Raw genomic sequence first — 20,527 nt, 5'->3', positions numbered from 1 at the left:
CCCGCTCTGAGTATTCACCGCAGAAGCCTTCCGAATGTACCCTCGCTGCGGACGCCCTGCACTTTGTGCCCAATGCCTATTGTCACTTCACTTTTGTGCGTACACACATCTACATGTGTAATAAATTTACTCTAATACTACAATTAGATTGGTGCCTGTGCTTAGGAATTTTAGAGCCACTGGCTCATAGCTATGTTGATACATTCTACCTAAATGTGAACATGAATGACATACATACCTTTGTCAGCAATGCGCAGTTTGCAGGGTAAAGATATTGGGGTAATTGTGTGCTGGTATACCAATGCAGAGAGGCTCCCTAGAATAAAGTATCAGAACAAAATACGTAAGACTTGAACTGATACATGAAATGCATCAATCTGCCTATATATGACAAGAAAACTCAGGTCAAAAAACGTACCAAAGTAAGGCTCCTCTGCGGCACCTTTCAGATGGACTCCTTTTGCAGACGATTCAATCAGGAAATGTCGGACTTCCTCATTTGTTGTGTTATCTGTTGTTACAGTAGAAATTGTGTTATGACCCCACTGAGTGATGTCTAAATGTTAAAAACTGTAAATGCGGGTGTCCTTTTATTCATCTCTCTCTCCCCTTGCTTGTCTATGTCCTTCTTTCTTTAGTCTATTTTTCTGTGCACGCTATTGTAAGCTACGGGCATAAATTTAACATTATAACTTCTGTACAATTATCACTGAATAAAATTACCTAGAAGGAACTTATTATCAAATCTACAGATTTTCATCAGTATTTGAGACGTTAATCATTTGGCAAGTCGTAGTGACGTGAGTCATTGTGAATCATACAGTGAGCTACAGTGAAGGTTTGGCATCATTCATCTCAAATTACTCCATTTCAGATTTCCAGTGACTAATGTTGTCTTACATTACTGCCTATGATTACAAGTCACCTCTGTTTTCTAGGCCACTTAACAGACAAAACCCCATTTGTTCTAGAATGTGCCAAGCCCTTAGTAGGAATGCCAAAACATAACACAAGAGACTCGTATCAAATGCTCCCACTGAAATTCTGCAATACAGTGTCCTCTTATGCTGCATACACACGATCAGTTCGTCTGATGAAAATGGTCTGATGGACCGTTTTCATCAGACGAACCGATCGTGTGTGGGCCCCATCGTTTTTTTTCCCATTGGTGAAAAAACTTAGAACATGTTTTAAAATTATCTGATGGTTGAAAAACCGATAGAAAAAACGATCGTCTGTGGGGAAATCCATCGATTAAAAATCAACGCATGCTCAGAATCAAGTCGACGCATTGAACTTAATTTCTCTCAGCACGTTGTTGTATTTTACATCACCGCGTTCTGACACGATCGTTTTTTTTAACTGATGGTGTGTAGGCAAGACTGATATATGTCAGCTTCATGGGATATCTGATGAAAAAATCCATCAGACCGCTTTCATCGGATGAACCGATCGTGTGTACAGGGCATTAGACATTAGTAACAAAAGTTGACTTCAATAAAAGATACAATATGGCACACTGGTTTATTTTACTATATCACACAATTTAGAAAAAGTAGTGAACTTTTACATTTGAAACCTTAAAATTTACCTAACCTGAGCAAAAACATTTCCAACATAGCCAACCATGCCCTAAACCAGTGGTTCTCAACCTGGGGGTCGGGACCCCCTCGGGGGTCGAATGATGATTTGCCAGGGGTCCCCGAATCCTTGGCTGTTCCTGAAGCCCACATCGCTCTACCAGCCATTTTGTGGCCGCCCAGCAGGGCTGTCCCTGAAGCCTGTGGCTGCCCAGCTGGGCTGTTCCTAGAGCCCGCGGCCGCCCCCTCAGCCTCTTCGCAGCCATCCATTTAGTTCACTGCATAGCTGGGGGGCCAGAGACTAGAGCTCAGCTGACTGGTGAGGAATGTGAAGTGGTAGGGGCTGGAGGAGACCCTATCTCCTGATTTCGGCATAGGTGTCACTGCTACTAGACACCACAAAGTCGGTGACACTGTGAGTAACACTACCTGTGATTATAGTTGCCATTAAAAGTCCCTACTACAGTTCTCAGATTCGCAGATGACCTTGATCAAGAGCGCCTAAGTTGGCTGATCAGAACTCCCCCCAACATTGCTACTCATCCCAATTATATATGGAAGGAAGAGGAAAAGAGGGGGAGGAACTAAGAAAAAGGGAGAGAAAGAACAAGAAAGACGGCTGGAGAGGGATGGGGGAAACAAAAATAAATACATTTTTTTAAAGACAGGGACAAAAAGGGAAAGAAAGGAGAACAAAGAAAGAGTTGTACATCCTAAAATGTACCTTAAGGGGTTTTAATACTGTACGAGTGGAAGGGATTCAGGGAGCGCAAAATGTCCGTGGGTTTTGGGGCGCAAATTACTTGTCTTGCCTTGGGAGCTGACAACCCACGCTACAAAAATAATTTTACTGTTAGGGGTCCCCACAACTTGGGAAATTTTATCAAGGGGTCACAGGACTAGAAGGGTTGAGAACCACTGCCCTAAACAGACATGGCTCTTTAAATTTAGTGTTGCTTAGCTGCAGTCCGCCTAAGCTGAATTGATAGTTTGGTATTTTCTTGGTCTTCCCTAAGCCCAATGTTATAGATTTTTTCTGACTGCTGTCGGGAAGTGTCCCTATAATAGTGAAAAAGGTTCCAATAATGCTGGGTTATGAATAATTATGCTCCCCCTGGCCAACCACTAGGTAGTTTTTTGTCAACGGTGCAAACTGGCATAGGATATAAATATTTGGTTATGACTTGGTGAAGCTCTCTTCCCCTCAGCCCCTGCCTGTGTGCTGGATGTTAAGTCTTCCTAGGCCTGCTGTCTGAGGGAACCCTTGTTCTTGTGAGGCTAGGCCTAAGTCTGGGGAGGCTGACTAGAATTGGCTTTTCCCAGCAGGGGTGGAACCAATCCTGAGAAGGAGAACCAAGGAGGAACTTCGTGTAGAGGTGCCTGAAAGCTGGAATTAGGCTTGAACCCAACAGGAAGTCTGGTGTCTTGCCCAGGAAAGTTATGCAACATCAACGTGAAACTTGAATGCTCGTTAGAGCATACAATCTAGAAGGGAGGGTCAAGTGGAACAAAGGGTAGTAGCTGTGGGGGATGATCAGATGGACAAAATGAAAATACAATTGTTAGGTGTGGGTAGGATAGGCTTCTCTGAAGAGGAGGGTTTTCAGGGATCCTCTAAAAGCTAATAGAGAAGGAGATAGATGGGCAGATTGGGGTAAGGAGTTCCATAGGCTTGGAGAGGCTCTGGAAAAGTCCTGGAGGCAAGCGTGGGAGGACGTGATGAGAGAGCTAGAGAGCAGGAGTTCTTGAGAAGAACGAAGAGAACGATTATGTTGGTATTTAGAGACTAGGTAAGTGATGTAGCTGGAAACAGAGTTATGGATGGCTTTGTAGGTAGTTGTTAGTATTTTGAATTTAATTTGTTGGGTGAACTGAAGCCAGTGGAAGGATTGAAAGAGAGGAGTAGCGGAGACAGTGCGGTTAGTAAGGTTGATGAGTCTGGCAGCAGCATTTATGATGGACTGAAGGGGGATCACAGGATCTCAGGCTGATATAAAGGTCCTTACCTAGAAACACATTACCTGTTATCTAAAAATGTTTTAGGCAAGGTCAGGTTCTTCTCTACTATTTTTTTATTTCCAGAATTTATATAGCACAAAATTAGCATGCAGATCTTAGCGCATATGGCTATTAACCTAAAAGCAGCTTACAATGTAATTTCCCTACAAACTCAAACACTTGCTTAGCGTAGTTTAGGAGGTAGCCATTTAGCCTACTAGTATGCTTCTGTTTTTTGAGAGGAAGGGGGAGCACTTGGAGTAAACCAGCACAAACACAAGGAAAATGTACCCCCTCAGATGGGGTCTTTTATTGCACAGCATACCAACCTGTTTTGAAGGGTGTTCCTGGAACCTTCATGGCAAGCCCAAAAGATCCACGGTAGGATGTGCTATCGCGGATAATGAAAGTTCCTGGCTCCTTGTCCTTTAAATACTCGATAGCTGCAATCAAACCAATAGATAGTTTTAGCTATTGTGTCAACAAGAATGCACCGAGGAAGGTAGCTATGTCAGCACCCTGTAGGGCTAGCGTAACCACCCCGTAAATGAGGATCTAATAATATTTAGAAATACAGGAGCAACCATGGATAATCACATATAGATAGAGGTAATTGTTTTTTTTTTTCAATTTGGGTTTAGTTAAACATTACATTTAGTGTTAATTTCCTAACAGTAGGGCTGTAACTACAGTATGTGTTATAGGGTCCCATGGCAAGTCCATTAAGAGGCCCTTGTATCTTTATCTCAAAGACAATTCCTCTCATGATAAAGAATACAAAATGCTTTTATGGCAATCTTGTAAAAGTTCCTAAATTAAACGTACTTTCATTTTTTGGATAGATGTCCTTACCTTGGTCACGATTGATGCTAGGCCTAAACCAAAGCTTGGACTTGTCCATAATAAATTTCATGCCAGGCTGACCATCTTTTACAGTGCCTGAGAAAACAATAGAAAATATTGTGCTTATTTGCAATGTAATACGCACAGGCAAAGAGTGACTTCAATTATACTGCCTTTAGTGAGGTTATTATTTACTGTATAATTATCAGTAAGCATTTGGCATATAAACAGAATATAGAATTTGTAAGGCACTTACTGTCTGAACATGTTGGGATGGAAGACTCGGAGTATGTTTTATTGAAACTTGAGGAGACTCTTCTTTTGGGTCCATTCATTAGGTTTCTGGAGGATTTTGTGGAGAGGTCTTCATTCTCTAAACAACCATTGACCAGAAGGATGGGGATGTCCATACTGGAATTATTGACAGATGGGGGGCAGCTGTTGGCATGACCTTTTGTAGAAGCATGAGAAGACATTTTGGAGTGATAAAAACTGCCATGGTGGTCAAAGCGATGAATGGGAGTGGTAGGTGACATTATTGCTGGACTGTTTAAATTGGAAAACGACCCCACTGACCCAACTGGGCTTTCTGACATTCTTGAAGAATATTGGTGGCCATCTGTGTCATCGTATGGAAGAGAATGGGTGCTGTTGTAAATTAAAATTAAAAAAGTTACATGAGATTTTTATGGACTTGTTTTAAGTAACTAAAAATAAGACAAGAGACAATTTACAAACTAATGCCGCGTACACACGATCGGACATTCCGACATCAAAACCGTGGATTTTTTCAGATGGATTGTTTGCTCAAACTTGTCTTGCGTACACATGGTCACACAAATGTTGTCGGAAATTCCGAACGTCAAGAATACAGTCACGTAAAACACTGCGACGAGCCTAGAAAAATTAAGTTCAATGATTCTGCGCATACGTCAAATTGATTCTGAGCATGCATAGGATTTTTGTGCGTCGGAATTGGCTGCAGACGATCAGAATTTCAGACAAGAACTTTTGTTGTCGGAAAAATTGAGAACCAGCTCTCAAACATTTGTTGTCAGAAATTCCGAGAGCAAATGTCCGATGGAGCATGCACACGGTCGGATTTTCCGACAACAAGCTCACATCGAACATTTGTTGGTGGAAATTTAGACCGTGCGTACGCGGCATTAATGTTAAATATCTACTTAAAAGCCAAAGCTGGTTACGAGTGCTGTCTGCAGTGTAAAGTACCTGAATTAGTACTATTAGCAGTACCAGTATTGCTACTCCTCTAATTTGTTGTCAAGGTTTTAAGTAACTTACCTTCCCATAATATAGCTGGTGTCTGATCCTGGACTTGTGGACAAGACTGACATATCACTGGTGTGGAATGAGGGCCTTGTGTAGAATGAACTGTCCGAGCCAAGTGATGAGGACAAAACAGAATTTGGTTGACGTGACCTTGTACTTGGGACAGCGATGGTTTCCGCGGCTTGGCGGTAAACTCCAGTAGATGAACCCTGATGCTGATCTTGGCGCCTGCTGGCATGGGATTGAGGTTCACAGAAGATGAGACTACAATTTGGGGTGCAGTTATTATCTGTTCCCCGTGAAATTAGTATGCCCTCAAACTTTGGTGTGGGACTTGCAGATCGTTGTATGTTCTCATGAGCAACTCCTCTGGTAGGATTCATCTCCACGCATTTTATTGCTGAGAAAAGAGCAACAATGTATTTATTAAAGTTATTTCATTTTATTTGAAGATGTATTAATGAATACAGAGCAGAATTAATTTGTGTCTTTTATGTCTGTCTAGAGTTAAGCTTTAAATATAGAACAGATGAGATTAAAATTCTAATATTAAAATCACTATAACCTCATTTACCTTATACTGAGTTGTCATCATACAAATATTTTTATTGCCCTCTCCCCAGAACCGAATATCTGTTTTCGGAAAAAACTCTAGAGCTGTCTGTTTTGGCCATATGTGTGTATGATCAGGTCTGTATATGGTCAAACTGCCCAAACCCATGAATGGGTAGCTTAAGCTTTGCATGCCTTGCTATATAATGTGACAACTCTGTGGACTGAAGTTGATGACAGATGAAAATGATGATGATCACTGGATTGATTTCTTTGGTTTGTTACACAATAGTTCCTAAACATGTGGTTCTAATTTACATTTTCAGCCATCACACAATTTTTTTTGACATATAGCAGAAGAGGATTTGTCCATTTTTTTTTTTTAAATACTACAACGAATCGTTTGCTGCCTCAATCAAAAATTGTCGTGATAAGTTCAAATGAAAAGTGCAGTCAAATGTCTAAAAAGATTCATTCTTTTCAGTATACTGAGTATTTCAGGTGTGCCGTTACCTGTGCAATCATGTCTAAGAAACAAAGCAAAGTTAAACCAGGCTAGACTAGACACATGTACTTCCCTTAAAATCAGACATAACCTACATACAGAGACAGGAGCTATTTGCCTTTTCTTACTACTAAGAGGTCTCCTTTTAGTACTGAGTCAAGGACCTCTGGAACTCAAGGAACGGATGGCAAGATGCCTACCCCCTACCTACTCTAAGAAGCTAGCATATCGTGCTTGAATTTCTGCATGCATAGTGATTGGGCTAGTGCAGGACTAAACAATGATAGCCACCGGTTTGGTCCATGGAAGACTGAACAAGATTGGGGGATGGAGGGGGGTTCTCGGGGTAGAGAGAATAGAGAAAAGAGTGGTGCCGTGTGGTTAAACCAATCTAACTTTAAGCTGGCTGTACATCAGTAGAATTGTGTTTGTTTTCAACTGTAGTGATGAGAACATTTGAAGGAGCAAGATAAAAAAAAAATCACAAACTAATGATATTCTAACTGAGGATTTGATTTTTATTCAGGGGGAAAAAAAACTGTACATAATGTAATGGCCATGATCTATGCAAACAAACATTTGATATATCAGGGCTTTTGAACAAAAATAATTCAACTCAATGATAGCAAGATTGAAGGCTCTGGTAAGTAACTTTTCAGAATTTCTGTGCAATTGTTCGAACTCAATTCTACTGGCCAGCCTTATGCCCTGTACACACGATCGGAATTTCCAATGGAAAAAGTCAGACAGACTTTTTCCTTCGGAAATTCCAACCGTGTGTATGCCCCATCTGACTTTTTTCACCGGAAATTCCGAGGAGTTTACTTTGATGGAATTCTGTCGGAATTCCGATGTGATTTTGGCCGGTCAAAAGTCTGACCGTGTGTACGGTGCATAAGTCATAAGAGCATTGTGAAACAGAGCTACGTTTTGATTAGCGATATGATAACCAAACTATTTTTCTTCCATCTGGGTGCTAAGGTAGCTTATAACTCATCAAAATGGCCCATTTTTTCTGTGCTAAAAAGACACTAATTGTAGGTTTTGGGAAAACTAAATACGTTGGGCCAGATTCTCGTACCTGCGGCGCAGCGTAACGTAACCCGTTTACGTTACACCGCCGCAATTTTTCAGTCTAAGTGCTCGATCCACAAAGCACTTACCTGTAAACTTGCAGCGGTGTATCGTAAACACGTCCGGCGCAAGGTGGCCCAATTCAAATGGGGCGGGTACCATTTAAATTAGGCGCGCTCCCGCGCCGGACGTACTGCGCATGCTCCTTTCGCAAATTTCCCGACGTTCTTTGCGCGAAATTACGACGCGCCGACGTGTTGAGAATCGCGACGTGCGTAACGTACTTACGCCGGGAAAACAAAAAAATTCAAAAGCGATGCGGGAAAGACAGGCATACTTTAACATGGTGGGATAATTTTACACCATGTTAAAGTACCCCTATCTTTGCGACGGGAATCTAAAACTTGCAATGACGGGAAAAACGTTCGTGGATCGGCGTAACTGCTAATTTGCATACCAGATGCTGGTTTACGACGCGAACTCCCCCCAGCGGCGGCCGAAGTATTACATCCTAGGATCCGACGGTGTAATTCAATTACACCTGTCGGATCTTAGGGCTAGCTATGCGTAACTGATTCTATGAATTAGTCGCATAGTTAGAACGGCCCTAAAACAGAGAAACAACGGCGTATCAGGAGATACGCCTTCGTATCTCTTTTGTGAATCTGGCCCATAGTTTTTAATGCAGTGCTGCAAACAAAATCAATGAAAGCTAAAACTGTGCTCATACAAATGCAAATTAACTTAGCTAAATGAATAAGGGGAATAAGGAGTTAATAAAAAAGGGTTAACTATTGTTTACTGGTGGTATATTAGGAACAACTGGTAATTTAAAAAAAAAAATAATGCTTTTTAAGCAAAGTAGGGAAGGGTCACATCCTCCATCACGTGTTTTTTTCCCCATCTGTCTCCCTGTTGGGCAATTCAGGCATACCGAGTGACCATGATCTTATGTTATACAGTTATTACTGGCAGAAGAGTCATTCTCCAAGTGGGGGACACATGTTCTTGTGACAACTATAAAAAGTGGATTTCTCTTTACTTTGTGAAGATTTCCTCTCACTTTCTGATAAGTCTCTGGGACAGAAAATTAGTGCAAATATCTCCAGTGGGATACATTATTATGAAGTTGGCTTCTCAAAAAATTGGTATTGGTGCCAGTTGCCCTATTTAAAACTCAGTAAAGCCTAGAGACTTTGCTGAGTCATTGTTAGCCTTTGTGACTTATGACCTGACCTGTGCTTCCTAACTCTCTTGTACCTGTATCTCTCTGCTACTGACCTTGCCTTGTGTCTCAACTGTCTGTTCTTTTAGTCCATCTTCTGCCCATTTAATTTAAATCTCAGTCTGAATTGTGACTTCATTCCTGCTTGCCAAATTTGTACCTCTGCTGCTCATTAGTTGCTGACTCTTGCTTTCCAGACCATGGTTTTGCTTCTTGCTCCTGCATGCTCCTGATCATGATCTACAAACTAACATTCTACACAGATCCAGTCCGAACCTTCCCAGTATCTCAGCAGTATCCAGACAGTCTCCATATCATCTGCTGGACTCTGACCCACCACAGGCACTCATGCCATGCCAGGTCCTGCTATGCCCTGTCACCAAATCCAGGAGAGAGCATTGGGCAGGAGGTGTAAGCAAAGCTCTTTCGTCAACTCAGCCTCCACCAGGTATGTGACACACAGAGTAATACACACCCAACATGGGTTCTCATACTTCCCCCACTTTAGCCAAATCTACAAAAAAAGTTTGGGCTGAAGTTTCAATTTAACAGAGGTTACAATTCAGGTAGATTTTAAGTTGGAAAAATTATCAGTGCTGTCCCTTGCAATTATTGTGTAAAATGATGATTAGAATTGTTTCTTGTCTAGTTGGTTGCCATGGGCCAGTATAGATGACCTATTTCAAAATGTGACATTTTTTTCATTATTTAAACGCAATCTATACTTTTCTTTTTCTTAAATATTTGTACTATGATGAGTTTAAAGTAGATTAGTTTATGTACTTGTCATTTTAACCTTTTTATGTATTGTAATATCCATTTCATCATCTACTGGAGATGTAGATGCTATACAATAAATATGGTATGTACAAGGACTATGCCTATCAGGTTCTAATTAATTTGATAAATTAGTAGATGTTCAAGCAATAAGTACCCCCATACAATTTGGCCCTCTGAAAATCCCAAGTTGAACATGGCTTGGCTATGCCCATGAGTCCACATCCTACACTAATACGCAGCTCTCCCGCTCACATCACAGGCCAATCCTACCCCTGCAGGCATAATTTAGGAATATGATGGCTCTGTTATACACCTTACCAAAAGAAAAATATTTTATATTTAATAGCATGCGCTGCCTCACTGGGCAGGGCTGACTTAATGAGGACAAGAAAGCCTTCCAGGCATTATATTATGTAATAATCACAGACTTATAACAAGTCAGTACTGTGCCTATACTTTCCTAAATTGCCAAGCCCTCAGGTTGTTGAATATTTTGTTTGCTGTATTACACTCCTTAAATACGTCAGGGGTGGCATCTTGCTAGTAACAAGGAGGTTTTTTCTTTTTATATGTCGTCTGTGTCCCTGGTGGGGAGATCCACCCCACTGTATTTGCCCTGGTGGCCATTGTCACCAGAACTGAAAGAGAGTCTAAAAAGATCTACAGGCACTTAAAAAAGTAACTCCTTATGCACATAGGTGGCTGAACCTATACAATGTAAATTCCAATGTATCCCCATCCCTGAAAGTCAAAGGTGCTATATAGGGCCTTCCATAGAAGCCAACGGTTGTACGCAGATATATGCCATTACATGTCTACAGTCACATAGGATGTTTGAAGATAGATCCTTGGGTGATGGAAAATTCCATTTACTTTTATGGGAGTCTGTACAAAGCACCCGTGGCTCACTGATGACCGCAAATATGCCAGAAATTATCTTGTATGGGCTATCTGTGGGCCTTTTTGGGTATTTATGATGTTTAAATACTGCTATTGGGATTATGAAATGTCATATTCACATTCGTTGGCAGTATTTTTTTCTTTGGCACTTTAAAACCATGAAAACAGGGGAGAGCTGTTATTTTTAGGAGGTATCACCCCTTAAAATGTTAGGAGGTATCACCCCTTAAAATGTTTACTGCTCACAAGTCCCCGAAAAATATGTTTTGGCTTGAGTTAGACCTTTTGGGATAATTAAATCCAAGAACATAAATGTAAGATACTGAAGATTAGGAGCCCTTAGATGTGGTGTACCAGTTGATATTTCAAGAAATCTAGTTTCCTAGTCACTTCCTGTGAGCTGAAGTTTAAGCACAAGCAATGTTGGCATCCTTCTGCAAAATAATTACCCACCTTCAATGGAGGAAGACATATTTGAAATACAATCTAGGTGACAACCATGGCTCCTGCCACAAATACAGAGGAAGAGTGACTGTACCCACCCAGGGACAGGAAGTGTGTTATTCCCAGGATAACCAGGTAAAAAATAAGTGAAAAAACTTTTGTAAGGACTGGTAGCATCAATATATTACATTTTTGGAGGTTTAGCTAGCTATGCATTAGGAATCAGAATCAGTACATTAAAAAAGACTTTTCATTTAGTCTAGGACTTTCCTTACCTGGAGGGCTTGTGGTTTTGGCTGTAACTGGTCTACAGGGTGAAGGTTCCCGTTTTTTCCTTATTAGATCGGTGTTAACAGGCAATGGTTGGAAGGTGGGATCCAACTGTAAGATAAGCTGGTTGAGATTGTCTATAGATATATCCAGTGATGGAGACATTGCCTCTTCCTCATTGACTTCTACTTCTGATCCATTCATAGCCTTCTGTTGGTTAGTGCTATTGTTCCATGATAATGTTTGCTGACCATCCTTGACAATGTGAGGCCCTTTCTCGGCAGCCTTGTTAAAGGAACCAGAGTTTGAGTTCATTGGTCCACAGTAAAGAGCTGTGTCAGCCAACCTGTGGCCACTGACCTGTGTTGTCATCTGCCCAACAGACCGCTCTGAGGTGTAATAGGAGCATTTGGTAGTCATCGATAGACCTCTTGGGTGTGCCACTTGTCTGAACCCACCTCCGTCTTCTTTGGGTGCCATGCCAACCGTCTGTCCCACTCGCAACACATGGTTAGGTATTACTTGGGACATGGTAGCTTCCACTTTTAAATATGAACTTGAGATTCCTAAAAAAAAAAAAAAAAAAGGTCTTATACTGAAGCTAATGATACTGACCCTTCCTAAGTGTGTGCTGACGCCTTCTAAATTCTTACATACATACATTTCACTATTTGCATATATTGTGGCAGATCCTCAAAGAAATGACACGGTGTATCTCTTGATACGCCGCGTAATTTCAAATTTTGCGCGTCGTATCTTTGTTTTGGTATTCCCAAAACAAGATACGACGGCATCTGTGTTAGATCCGACAGGCGTACGTCTTCATACACCGTCGGATCTTAGATGCAATTTTTAGGCGTCCGCTAGGTGGCGTTCACTTCACGTCGTAATCCGCGTCGAGTATGCAAATTAGCTATTTCCGACGATCCACAAACGTATGAGCGGCCGTCGCATAAAACTGCTATATGGTGGCGTACTCAATGTTAAGTATGGCCATCGTTCCCGCGTCTAATTTTGAAAATTTTACGTTGTTTGCGTAAGTCGTCCGTGAATGGGGCTGGACGCCATTTACGCAATGCACCCTGGGAGTTTTTAAGGACGGCGCATGCGCAGTTTGTTCGGCGCGGGGACGCGCTTCATTTAAATGAAACACACCCCCTACCTGCCCAATTTGAAATCCGCCGCGAGAGATACACTACGCCGCCGTAACTTACGGCGCAAATTCATTGAGGATTCAAACCAAAGCCAGGTAAGTTACAGAGGCGTAGCGTATCTCACATCTGGGCGGGCGCAACGGAGGTATGTGGATCTGCCCCATTATATTATTTATATGATTTGCAACTACTTTTTTACATGCTGGCCTAGTCTAGAAATTACAAGCTATCTGTAAGACAACATATTTGAGATGAGGGTTGACTTTTTTTGAAATGTGGAGTTTTGCTTGTTTACTTTTTGCAAGCTCATGACAGGCAATAAAGCAATAAAAGTAAATATAATAAAAAAACAATAAAAATATAAAATAAAGTATTATAGTCCATCTGTACTTTCCACAAAAAAGTACTAAAATACATCTGCAAAGTATTCATTTTTCTATGGTTAAATAAATGTAAGTGCCTGTTGCAAATCTGTGGCCAGATAATAGGCTGGAAAAAAGGCCACTGCTATCTATGCAAGAGTAGCAGCCTCTCTGCAGAAGCCCAACACCCTCATAGCTAAAGCTAGGCAATCAGCAAAACTCACACTCCCTACCAATTGGAGAGCACACGTTCTGACTCAGCAAGGGGGGCATGTTGAGCCATTCATGTTGAACAATTGCAGAGAGACCTCTGCTTACACAGATAGCAGTAGCACGTGACTTTATTCTGACTTTTTACTGCCATTGAAATACAAGTCATAAAAAAGAAAGACTTTGCAGGATTGATTTTATTCAGCAGCCTGAGTTAACCATTTAGGGGTAGATCCACAGAGAATTTGATCCGCGCAGCGTATCAGAGATACGCTACGCCGCCGTACCTTACCTGGCGGAATTTAGAATCCTCAAAGAATTTGCGCCGTAAGTTACGGCGGCGTAGTGTATTTCTGGCGGCGGAATTCAAATCGGCGATTAGGGGGCGGGTTTCATTTAAATGAAGCGCGTCCCCACGCCGAATGAACTGCGCATGCGTCGTCCCGAAATTTCCCACCGTGCATTGCGCTAAATGACGTCGCTAGGACGCGAACACCACCCAGCGGACGCCAAAGTATTGCATCTACGATCCGAAGGCGTACGAAGCCGTACGCCTGTCGGATCGAACCCAGATGCCGTCGTATCTTGGTTTGAGGATTCAAACTAAAGATACGACGCAGGTAATTTGAAAGTATGCCGGCGTATCAGTAGATACGCCGGCGTACTCGCTCTGTGGATCTACCCCTTAATTTTTGTGGAAGGTATTTGAGCTTCAAGATGTAAAGGCAATCCTAGGTCTTAAAAGTATGAAAGGCAACTGAATTTATATTTTATTTTTCCAAAATCTTTAGGGAGCCCCAGATATCAGACCACCCAGTATGCAAATATGCATTACCAGGTCCAGAGCTCTAAATGCATCCCTCAATGCAACAGGCAAAGTCTTTCTAAACAACAGAGATGCTCACGTTTTGGGCGATGTACCATAGCTCCAACTTTGGGGGGTTCTTGGGGCTCTCAAGGGAAGACAGCAGTGAGTGGGGAAGAGGGGCCATATGCTGTCATTATGGAGGAAGTTATCTATTGGAAAAGGCTTTTTAGCCCATTTGTTTAGTATTTCCTAAAAAAGTGCAGATCAACGATTGTCAACTGATCAGCACAACACATGGTTGAATCAAGTAACTATTATCTCACGTGTGAGGGTATCTGAGTTGGCCATGGCTATGAGGAGGGAGTTGGAATGTGCATACACTACACATTGAAATGGCAAATCCTTTAAAAAAATGTTAACTGAACAATTGTGAGTGGCAATTGGGATAATCTCACCAAGTCTACTGTGATCCCCTAGAGCAGGTGTAGGCAATCTCAGCCCTCCAGCTGTTTTGAAACTACAAGTCCCATGAGACATTGCAAGATCCTGACAATCACAGGTGTTCCGTCAGATATGACGACCTCTCAGAATTGGTAACCAAAATTATGTTCCGTCGCTGCCATCTTGCTACACCCTGCACTCCTCCATAGAAACGATACACCGAGAAGGGGGCAAGCGGACATCTTGTTACACCCACCGGAGTTTTGCATTTCACACTTATTTTTAACACAAACTGGAGCTTATATGCTTAAATACAGTATTTTGAAATCCCCACAGACTGTTTAGATGTTAAATTTTAAAAGCAGTGGCCAACCTGCTGACCTCACAGGTTTGCTAATGTGACATAACACCTCTGATTTAAAAATTCAACATCTAAACAGTACGTGGGATTTCAAAATGCTGTATTTAAAGCGGGGGTTCACCCGTACATAACACTTTTTCCCCCTAGATGGATGCTCGTTTTGTCTAGGGGAATCGGCTAGTTTTAAAATATGAGCTGTACTTACCGTTTCCGAGATGCATCTTCTCCGCCGCTTCCGGGTATGGGCTGCGGGACTGGGCGTTCCTATTTTGATTGACAGTCTTCCGAGATGCTTCCGACGGTCGCATCCATCGCATAACGATTTTCCGAAAGAAGCCGAACGTCGTGTGCAGGCGCAGTATAGAGCCGCACCGACGTTCGGCTTCTTTCGGCTACTAGTGACGCGATGGATGCGACTGTCGGAAGCCTCTCGGAAGACTGTCAATCAAGAAGGAACTAAAAAGTTATCAAATAAAAGTGAACTGATGTTCAAAGTGATAAAACAGCGCTATAAACAGATATACTCTGTTCAGATGGATATCCTGAATAAGTGATGGTGAGGGAGGTGGTCAATCAATGGTATATAAGCACCTTATACCAAACAAAATTTGATTTGTGAATGCACCAAAATTGTGGATAAGTCGCCCAAAAAGGAGGAAATAGGCTTACCACAGCAAATCTAAGCAAGATTTGCTAACAAACCATCTGTGTATTCAGGTACTGTGCGGGTTAAACCAACTCAGGCGGGGGTACATAGGAGGCAAAGAAACACAGAAATAATAGTGTAATATGACTAAACAATGACCCCTCCTAAGCATGGAAAAAACCTTTTGATTAATGCCCGTACAATATTGTAAACATAGGTATGCATATATTGAAAAGGTTTCACCCATCAGCTTCTGTCCCCGGGAGCCGCGCGAGTGCTGTAGATCAGCTGGTCTCGTTCTCCTGCTGTGTTGGACAAAAGGTGAAGCGCGGTGGAACGCTCTTTCGACTTCCGTGTAGCGTCTAACTGTAGCCACGCCCTGGCGTGGCTACAGTTAGACGCTACACGGAAGTCGAAAGAGCGTTCCACCGCGCTTCACCTTTTGTCCAACACAGCAGGAGAACGAGACCAGCTGATCTACAGCACTCGCGCGGCTCCCGGGGACAGAAGCTGATGGGTGAAACCTTTTCAATATATGCATACCTATGTTTACAATATTGTACGGGCATTAATCAAAAGGTTTTTTCCATGCTTAGGAGGGGTCATTGTTTAGTCATATTACACTATTATTTCTGTGTTTCTTTGCCTCCTATGTACCCCCGCCTGAGTTGGTTTAACCCGCACAGTACCTGAATACACAGATGGTTTGTTAGCAAATCTTGCTTAGATTTGCTGTGGTAAGCCTATTTCCTCCTTTTTGGGCGACTTATCCACAATTTTGGTGCATTCACAAATCAAATTTTGTTTGGTATAAGGTGCTTATATACCATTGATTGACCACCTCCCTCACCATCACTTATTCAGGATATCCATCTGAACAGAGTATATCTGTTTATAGCGCTGTTTTATCACTTTGAACATCAGTTCACTTTTATTTGATAACTTTTTAGTTTACACTTTATAGATGGGTCACCATTTATTTTAAATAGCTGCTTTTAGAAACAACACCTTACATTACTGGTATTGTATCTACACCTATAGATAGTGTGTCACCACTTCACTATCACTTTGGTTGAAAGATCGATTCGCTTCCTGGCGCCGGAAGTGCAGCAGTAGGCCTTGTTGTACTGCACCTTCTTTTAATCAAGAAGGAACGCCCGCTCCCGAAGACCCATACCCGGAAGCGACGGAGAGGATGCATCTCGAAAACGGTAAGTACAGCTCATATTTTAAAACAACTAGCCGATTCCCCTAGACAAAACGAGCATCCATCTAGCATCCATCTAAGGGGAAAAATTGTTTTATGGGTGAACTCCCGCTTTAAGCATAAAAGCTCTGTTTTGTGTTAAAAATAACTGTGAAATGCAAATCTCCGGTGGGTGCAACACGATGTCTGCTTGCCCCCTTCTCGGTGTATCGTTACTGTGGAGGAGTGCGGCGTTTAGCAAGATAGCTAAAACGTCACTTCCGTTACCAATTCTGATGGGTCACCATATCTGATGGAACAACATGACTCCCAGAGGCAGAGGCATGATGGGATTTGTAGTTTTACCACAGCTGGAGAGCCGAGGTTGCCTACCCCTGCCCTAGAGAACAACAGACCTTCATGTCTGCTATGATCAAGAAATATTTTTTTCAGTTCCTTCAGTTTTACAGCCTTGATGTCCATATACTGACCACTACTTAACAATTGAAAGAAGATATTATGCAAACAATATTTTATGGTTTTATATCCATTCACCACTTTTTACAGAACATAACTATTCATGGACTCCTAGAAAATGCTTTTTGCCTGGCAGTCATGCTGATCCTCTGGCTTCACTACTTATTCACTGACCAGGAACAAGTATATGGTCTGTGAAGCTGAACTCCAGGCTGGTACACTTGTTTTATGTTAGTGACTCAGTAAAGCTGGCCACCAAATGGAGTGAATTTTGACCAGTTCCTAATGAACCAAGGTAAATTCAAGCAGTAGATGGCAACCTCCTGCCTGATATTTTTCGAACTGACAATCAAAGGAGCTAGGTGGAAAAATTGTAGGCGGAATGGAGCCTACATCCAGTGAGATGCATCCACTGTTCAGGTATTCTGACAGCCGCAGGTGCTGGCTGTCAGAATACAATAACCGGCATGGTGGATTCTTTTAGGGTGGATGGAGGAATCAAAACATTTCAGTTGATCAGCTTATGAAACTGAACAAGAAAACTCTTAATCTGGCCCTAAACTAGTCGATTTTTGAACAAGCTTTTGTATGAAAATTGTCAATACATTCAACTACGTCATTCAAATGTATTTTCAAAATTGAATTTGCATGTAACATTTGATTTTGAAACAAATGAACATTACGGAGCGAAAAACCACACTAAGTGCCATTTCACACCCGAATGCAATGCTGGAAACCCACGTTCTGTGTGCGTTTTCCACACTGCATTCAAAACGCACTGCAATCTGCAACAGGTGATAATATTAAACTAATGGCACCTCAAACGCAGGCTGTGCCTTTGCCCACACCAGATTGCATGGTACCGAAACTACAATGCGATCCAGTGGCAGTGAGTTTCCAAAAGCAGTGCGTGCTCAAAATGAATGGGCTGAAATCACACTGCATGTAAATCGCACATTGAACGGCATGTGAAACAAAACCAGAGAATATTCCCAGTTCAACTCACCGACCAGTCTGCACCCAACCAAATTATCCTGTCTAATGCCACGTACACACGATCGGAAATTCCGACATGAAAATCGTGGATTTTTTTCAGACGGAATTTTGGCTCAAACTTGTGCTGCATACACACGGTCACACAAAATTCCGACCGTCAAGAACGCGGTGACGTACAACACTACAACAAGCCGAGAAAAATAAAGTTCAATGATCCAGAGCATGCGTCAAATTGATTCCGAGCATGCTTTTTTTTTTGCACGTTGGATTCACATACAGACGATCGGAATTTCCGAGAAGAACTTTTCCTGTCGGAAAATTTGAGAACCAGCTCTCAAATTTTTGCTGTCGGAAATTCCGACAGAAAAAGTCCAATGGGGCCTACACACGTCGGAATTTCCGCTTAAAAGCTCACATCAAACTTTTCTCGTCGAAAATTCTGACCGTGTGTACGCGGCATAATAGTATGGTTAACAACAGGGGTTTAGTTTGCACACATTTACAACGATGCGTAAGCTGTGGTCGAAAACAAATGTCAATTTGACCACACTAACAATTAGAAAATCTAACAAATGTTTTTAAAATGAAAATTTTTACGAAATTGTACAGCTTTACAGTGTATGGCCAGTGTTAGTCACAAAGCTGGTTGAATAGCAATGACCTCAAGGAACTACCGTAGCATTTTCAAAAAGAAATTGAAAATGTGCAAGTATCCCACTTTTTGAGGACAATGCTGGTCCGCTTTACTTCTCCTAAATATTTAAAGCCTTAAATATGTATTTAAATGTATAATTGCCATTAAAAATTATTTAATATCAATGGGGAAAGGATGGTAATGTGGTATGGTGACAAAATCAAGGCAAGCACCAGCATCCCTGAGTAAACAATATATATATATATATATATATATAAGGATTTTTGATGGGGATTTTTTGGGTGCTAAGGTATTAAAACACAAATTGTTTGAAAAGGGTAATAATTTTATATTACAAATAGAAAACAATTTAAAAGGTTTGTTCATAGAGGACAATTATTAAAATCAATACAGCTTGTGTTTTAATATTATTAATATTATTAATACTATACTAATATAAAAAAACATATATATATATATATATATATATATATATATATATATATATATATACACAGTAAAACCTTGGTTTGAGAGTAACTTGGTTTGAGAGCGTTTTGAAAGACAAGCAAAATGTTTTAATAAATTTTGCCTTGATATACAAGCGATGTCTTGATATAAGAGTAGCGTCATGTCACAACTGAGTATAAAAAAGAAGAGAGGAGCCTCCAAGTGTAGCAATATGGTTACATTTAATGAAGGTACAACATTTAGCAACTTATTGCTACACTTAGAGGTGCCTCTCTTCTCTTTTATACCCTGTAAAAAAAATGCTTTGATATACAAGTGCTTTGGATTACCAGCATGTTTCTGGAACAAATTATGCTCGCAAACCAAGGTTTTACTGTTATATATATATATATATATATATATATATATATATATATATATATATATATATATATATATATATATATATATATTAAAATATATGTGTGTTTATTATAATATTAAAATATTAGCGATATATAATATATTCTAACATATATATATATATATATATAATATAATAATATAGCTAATATTTTAATAATAATATAATAAACACACACACATATAATATAATATGTTACATATATCCTTAATATATTAATTAAATTAATATTATATTAAACACAATAATATATATATATATATATATATATATATATATATATATACCGTATATATTAAAATAGAAAAATTATATAAATATTTCAGTGTTTTGGAAATATTCCTGTAGTTTTGCTGTATTATTGCAATTTTCTTCTTTTCGACTACAAGAGTAATCTGTGTATAAATGGTATTCCAGAAAGGCAGATATAGGTTTTAAAGAATATAACGTACCTGCTGTGTTATCCTGATGGTTGTCTACTGTTCAGAAGTTTTCTTAATCTGAGTTGAGAACTCTTTGCCTTGTAGGTTGGTTATATATAGAGGAAGAAGTTCCACCCTTATCCTAACCCTTGCCTTGCCTATGCACACACAGAGGCAGGCTTGGTGACTGCGGCTGTGACACAGCTGGGCTGGATAGAGCGCTGTTAATGCAGCTGCCTCCCACACTGTCTGAGCCTTTCCTGTGCCTGGAGGCAAGTCAGACCGCATCCACCCCTCTGGAGAGTGCAGGTGTGAGGCAGCCCCAATGCTTCGTGACGTCAGGGAGGACTGTTTAGTGGAGATTCCCTACACATCCAGCATGGAAACCAACACAACGAAGAAATAAACAGTAACGCCCAGTACTGTCACTGAACTGATCCTATTCATTTCAAAGCAAAGGTTAGGAACAGTTGTAAAGGAATTCAACTTTTAAAT

The 20,527-nt window shown here is 40.9% G+C and overlaps 1 protein-coding gene across 1 annotated transcript in view; it reads right to left on the bottom strand.

The window, feature by feature from the left end:
* Nucleotides 1-20,294, bottom strand: part of TNS4 (tensin 4) — a 33,975-nt gene extending 13,681 nt beyond the window's left edge. The window contains exons 1-8 of the mRNA XM_040331323.1: nucleotides 20,063-20,294; nucleotides 11,467-12,027; nucleotides 5,724-6,111; nucleotides 4,678-5,069; nucleotides 4,431-4,517; nucleotides 3,908-4,021; nucleotides 419-511; nucleotides 239-316 (exon numbers count right to left, since the gene is read on the bottom strand). Coding sequence (XP_040187257.1) covers nucleotides 239-316; nucleotides 419-511; nucleotides 3,908-4,021; nucleotides 4,431-4,517; nucleotides 4,678-5,069; nucleotides 5,724-6,111; nucleotides 11,467-11,992 — 1,678 coding nt within the window. The 5' untranslated portion in view covers nucleotides 11,993-12,027; nucleotides 20,063-20,294. The remainder of the gene's footprint in view (nucleotides 1-238; nucleotides 317-418; nucleotides 512-3,907; nucleotides 4,022-4,430; nucleotides 4,518-4,677; nucleotides 5,070-5,723; nucleotides 6,112-11,466; nucleotides 12,028-20,062) is intronic.
* Nucleotides 20,295-20,527: the final 233 nt, after the last annotated feature.

The sequence above is a fragment of the Rana temporaria genome, chromosome 12 (genome assembly GCF_905171775.1).
Source record: "Rana temporaria chromosome 12, aRanTem1.1, whole genome shotgun sequence".
NCBI classification, from domain to species: Eukaryota; Metazoa; Chordata; class Amphibia; order Anura; family Ranidae; genus Rana; species Rana temporaria.
This window is presented reverse-complemented; position numbering and strand designations above follow the sequence as displayed.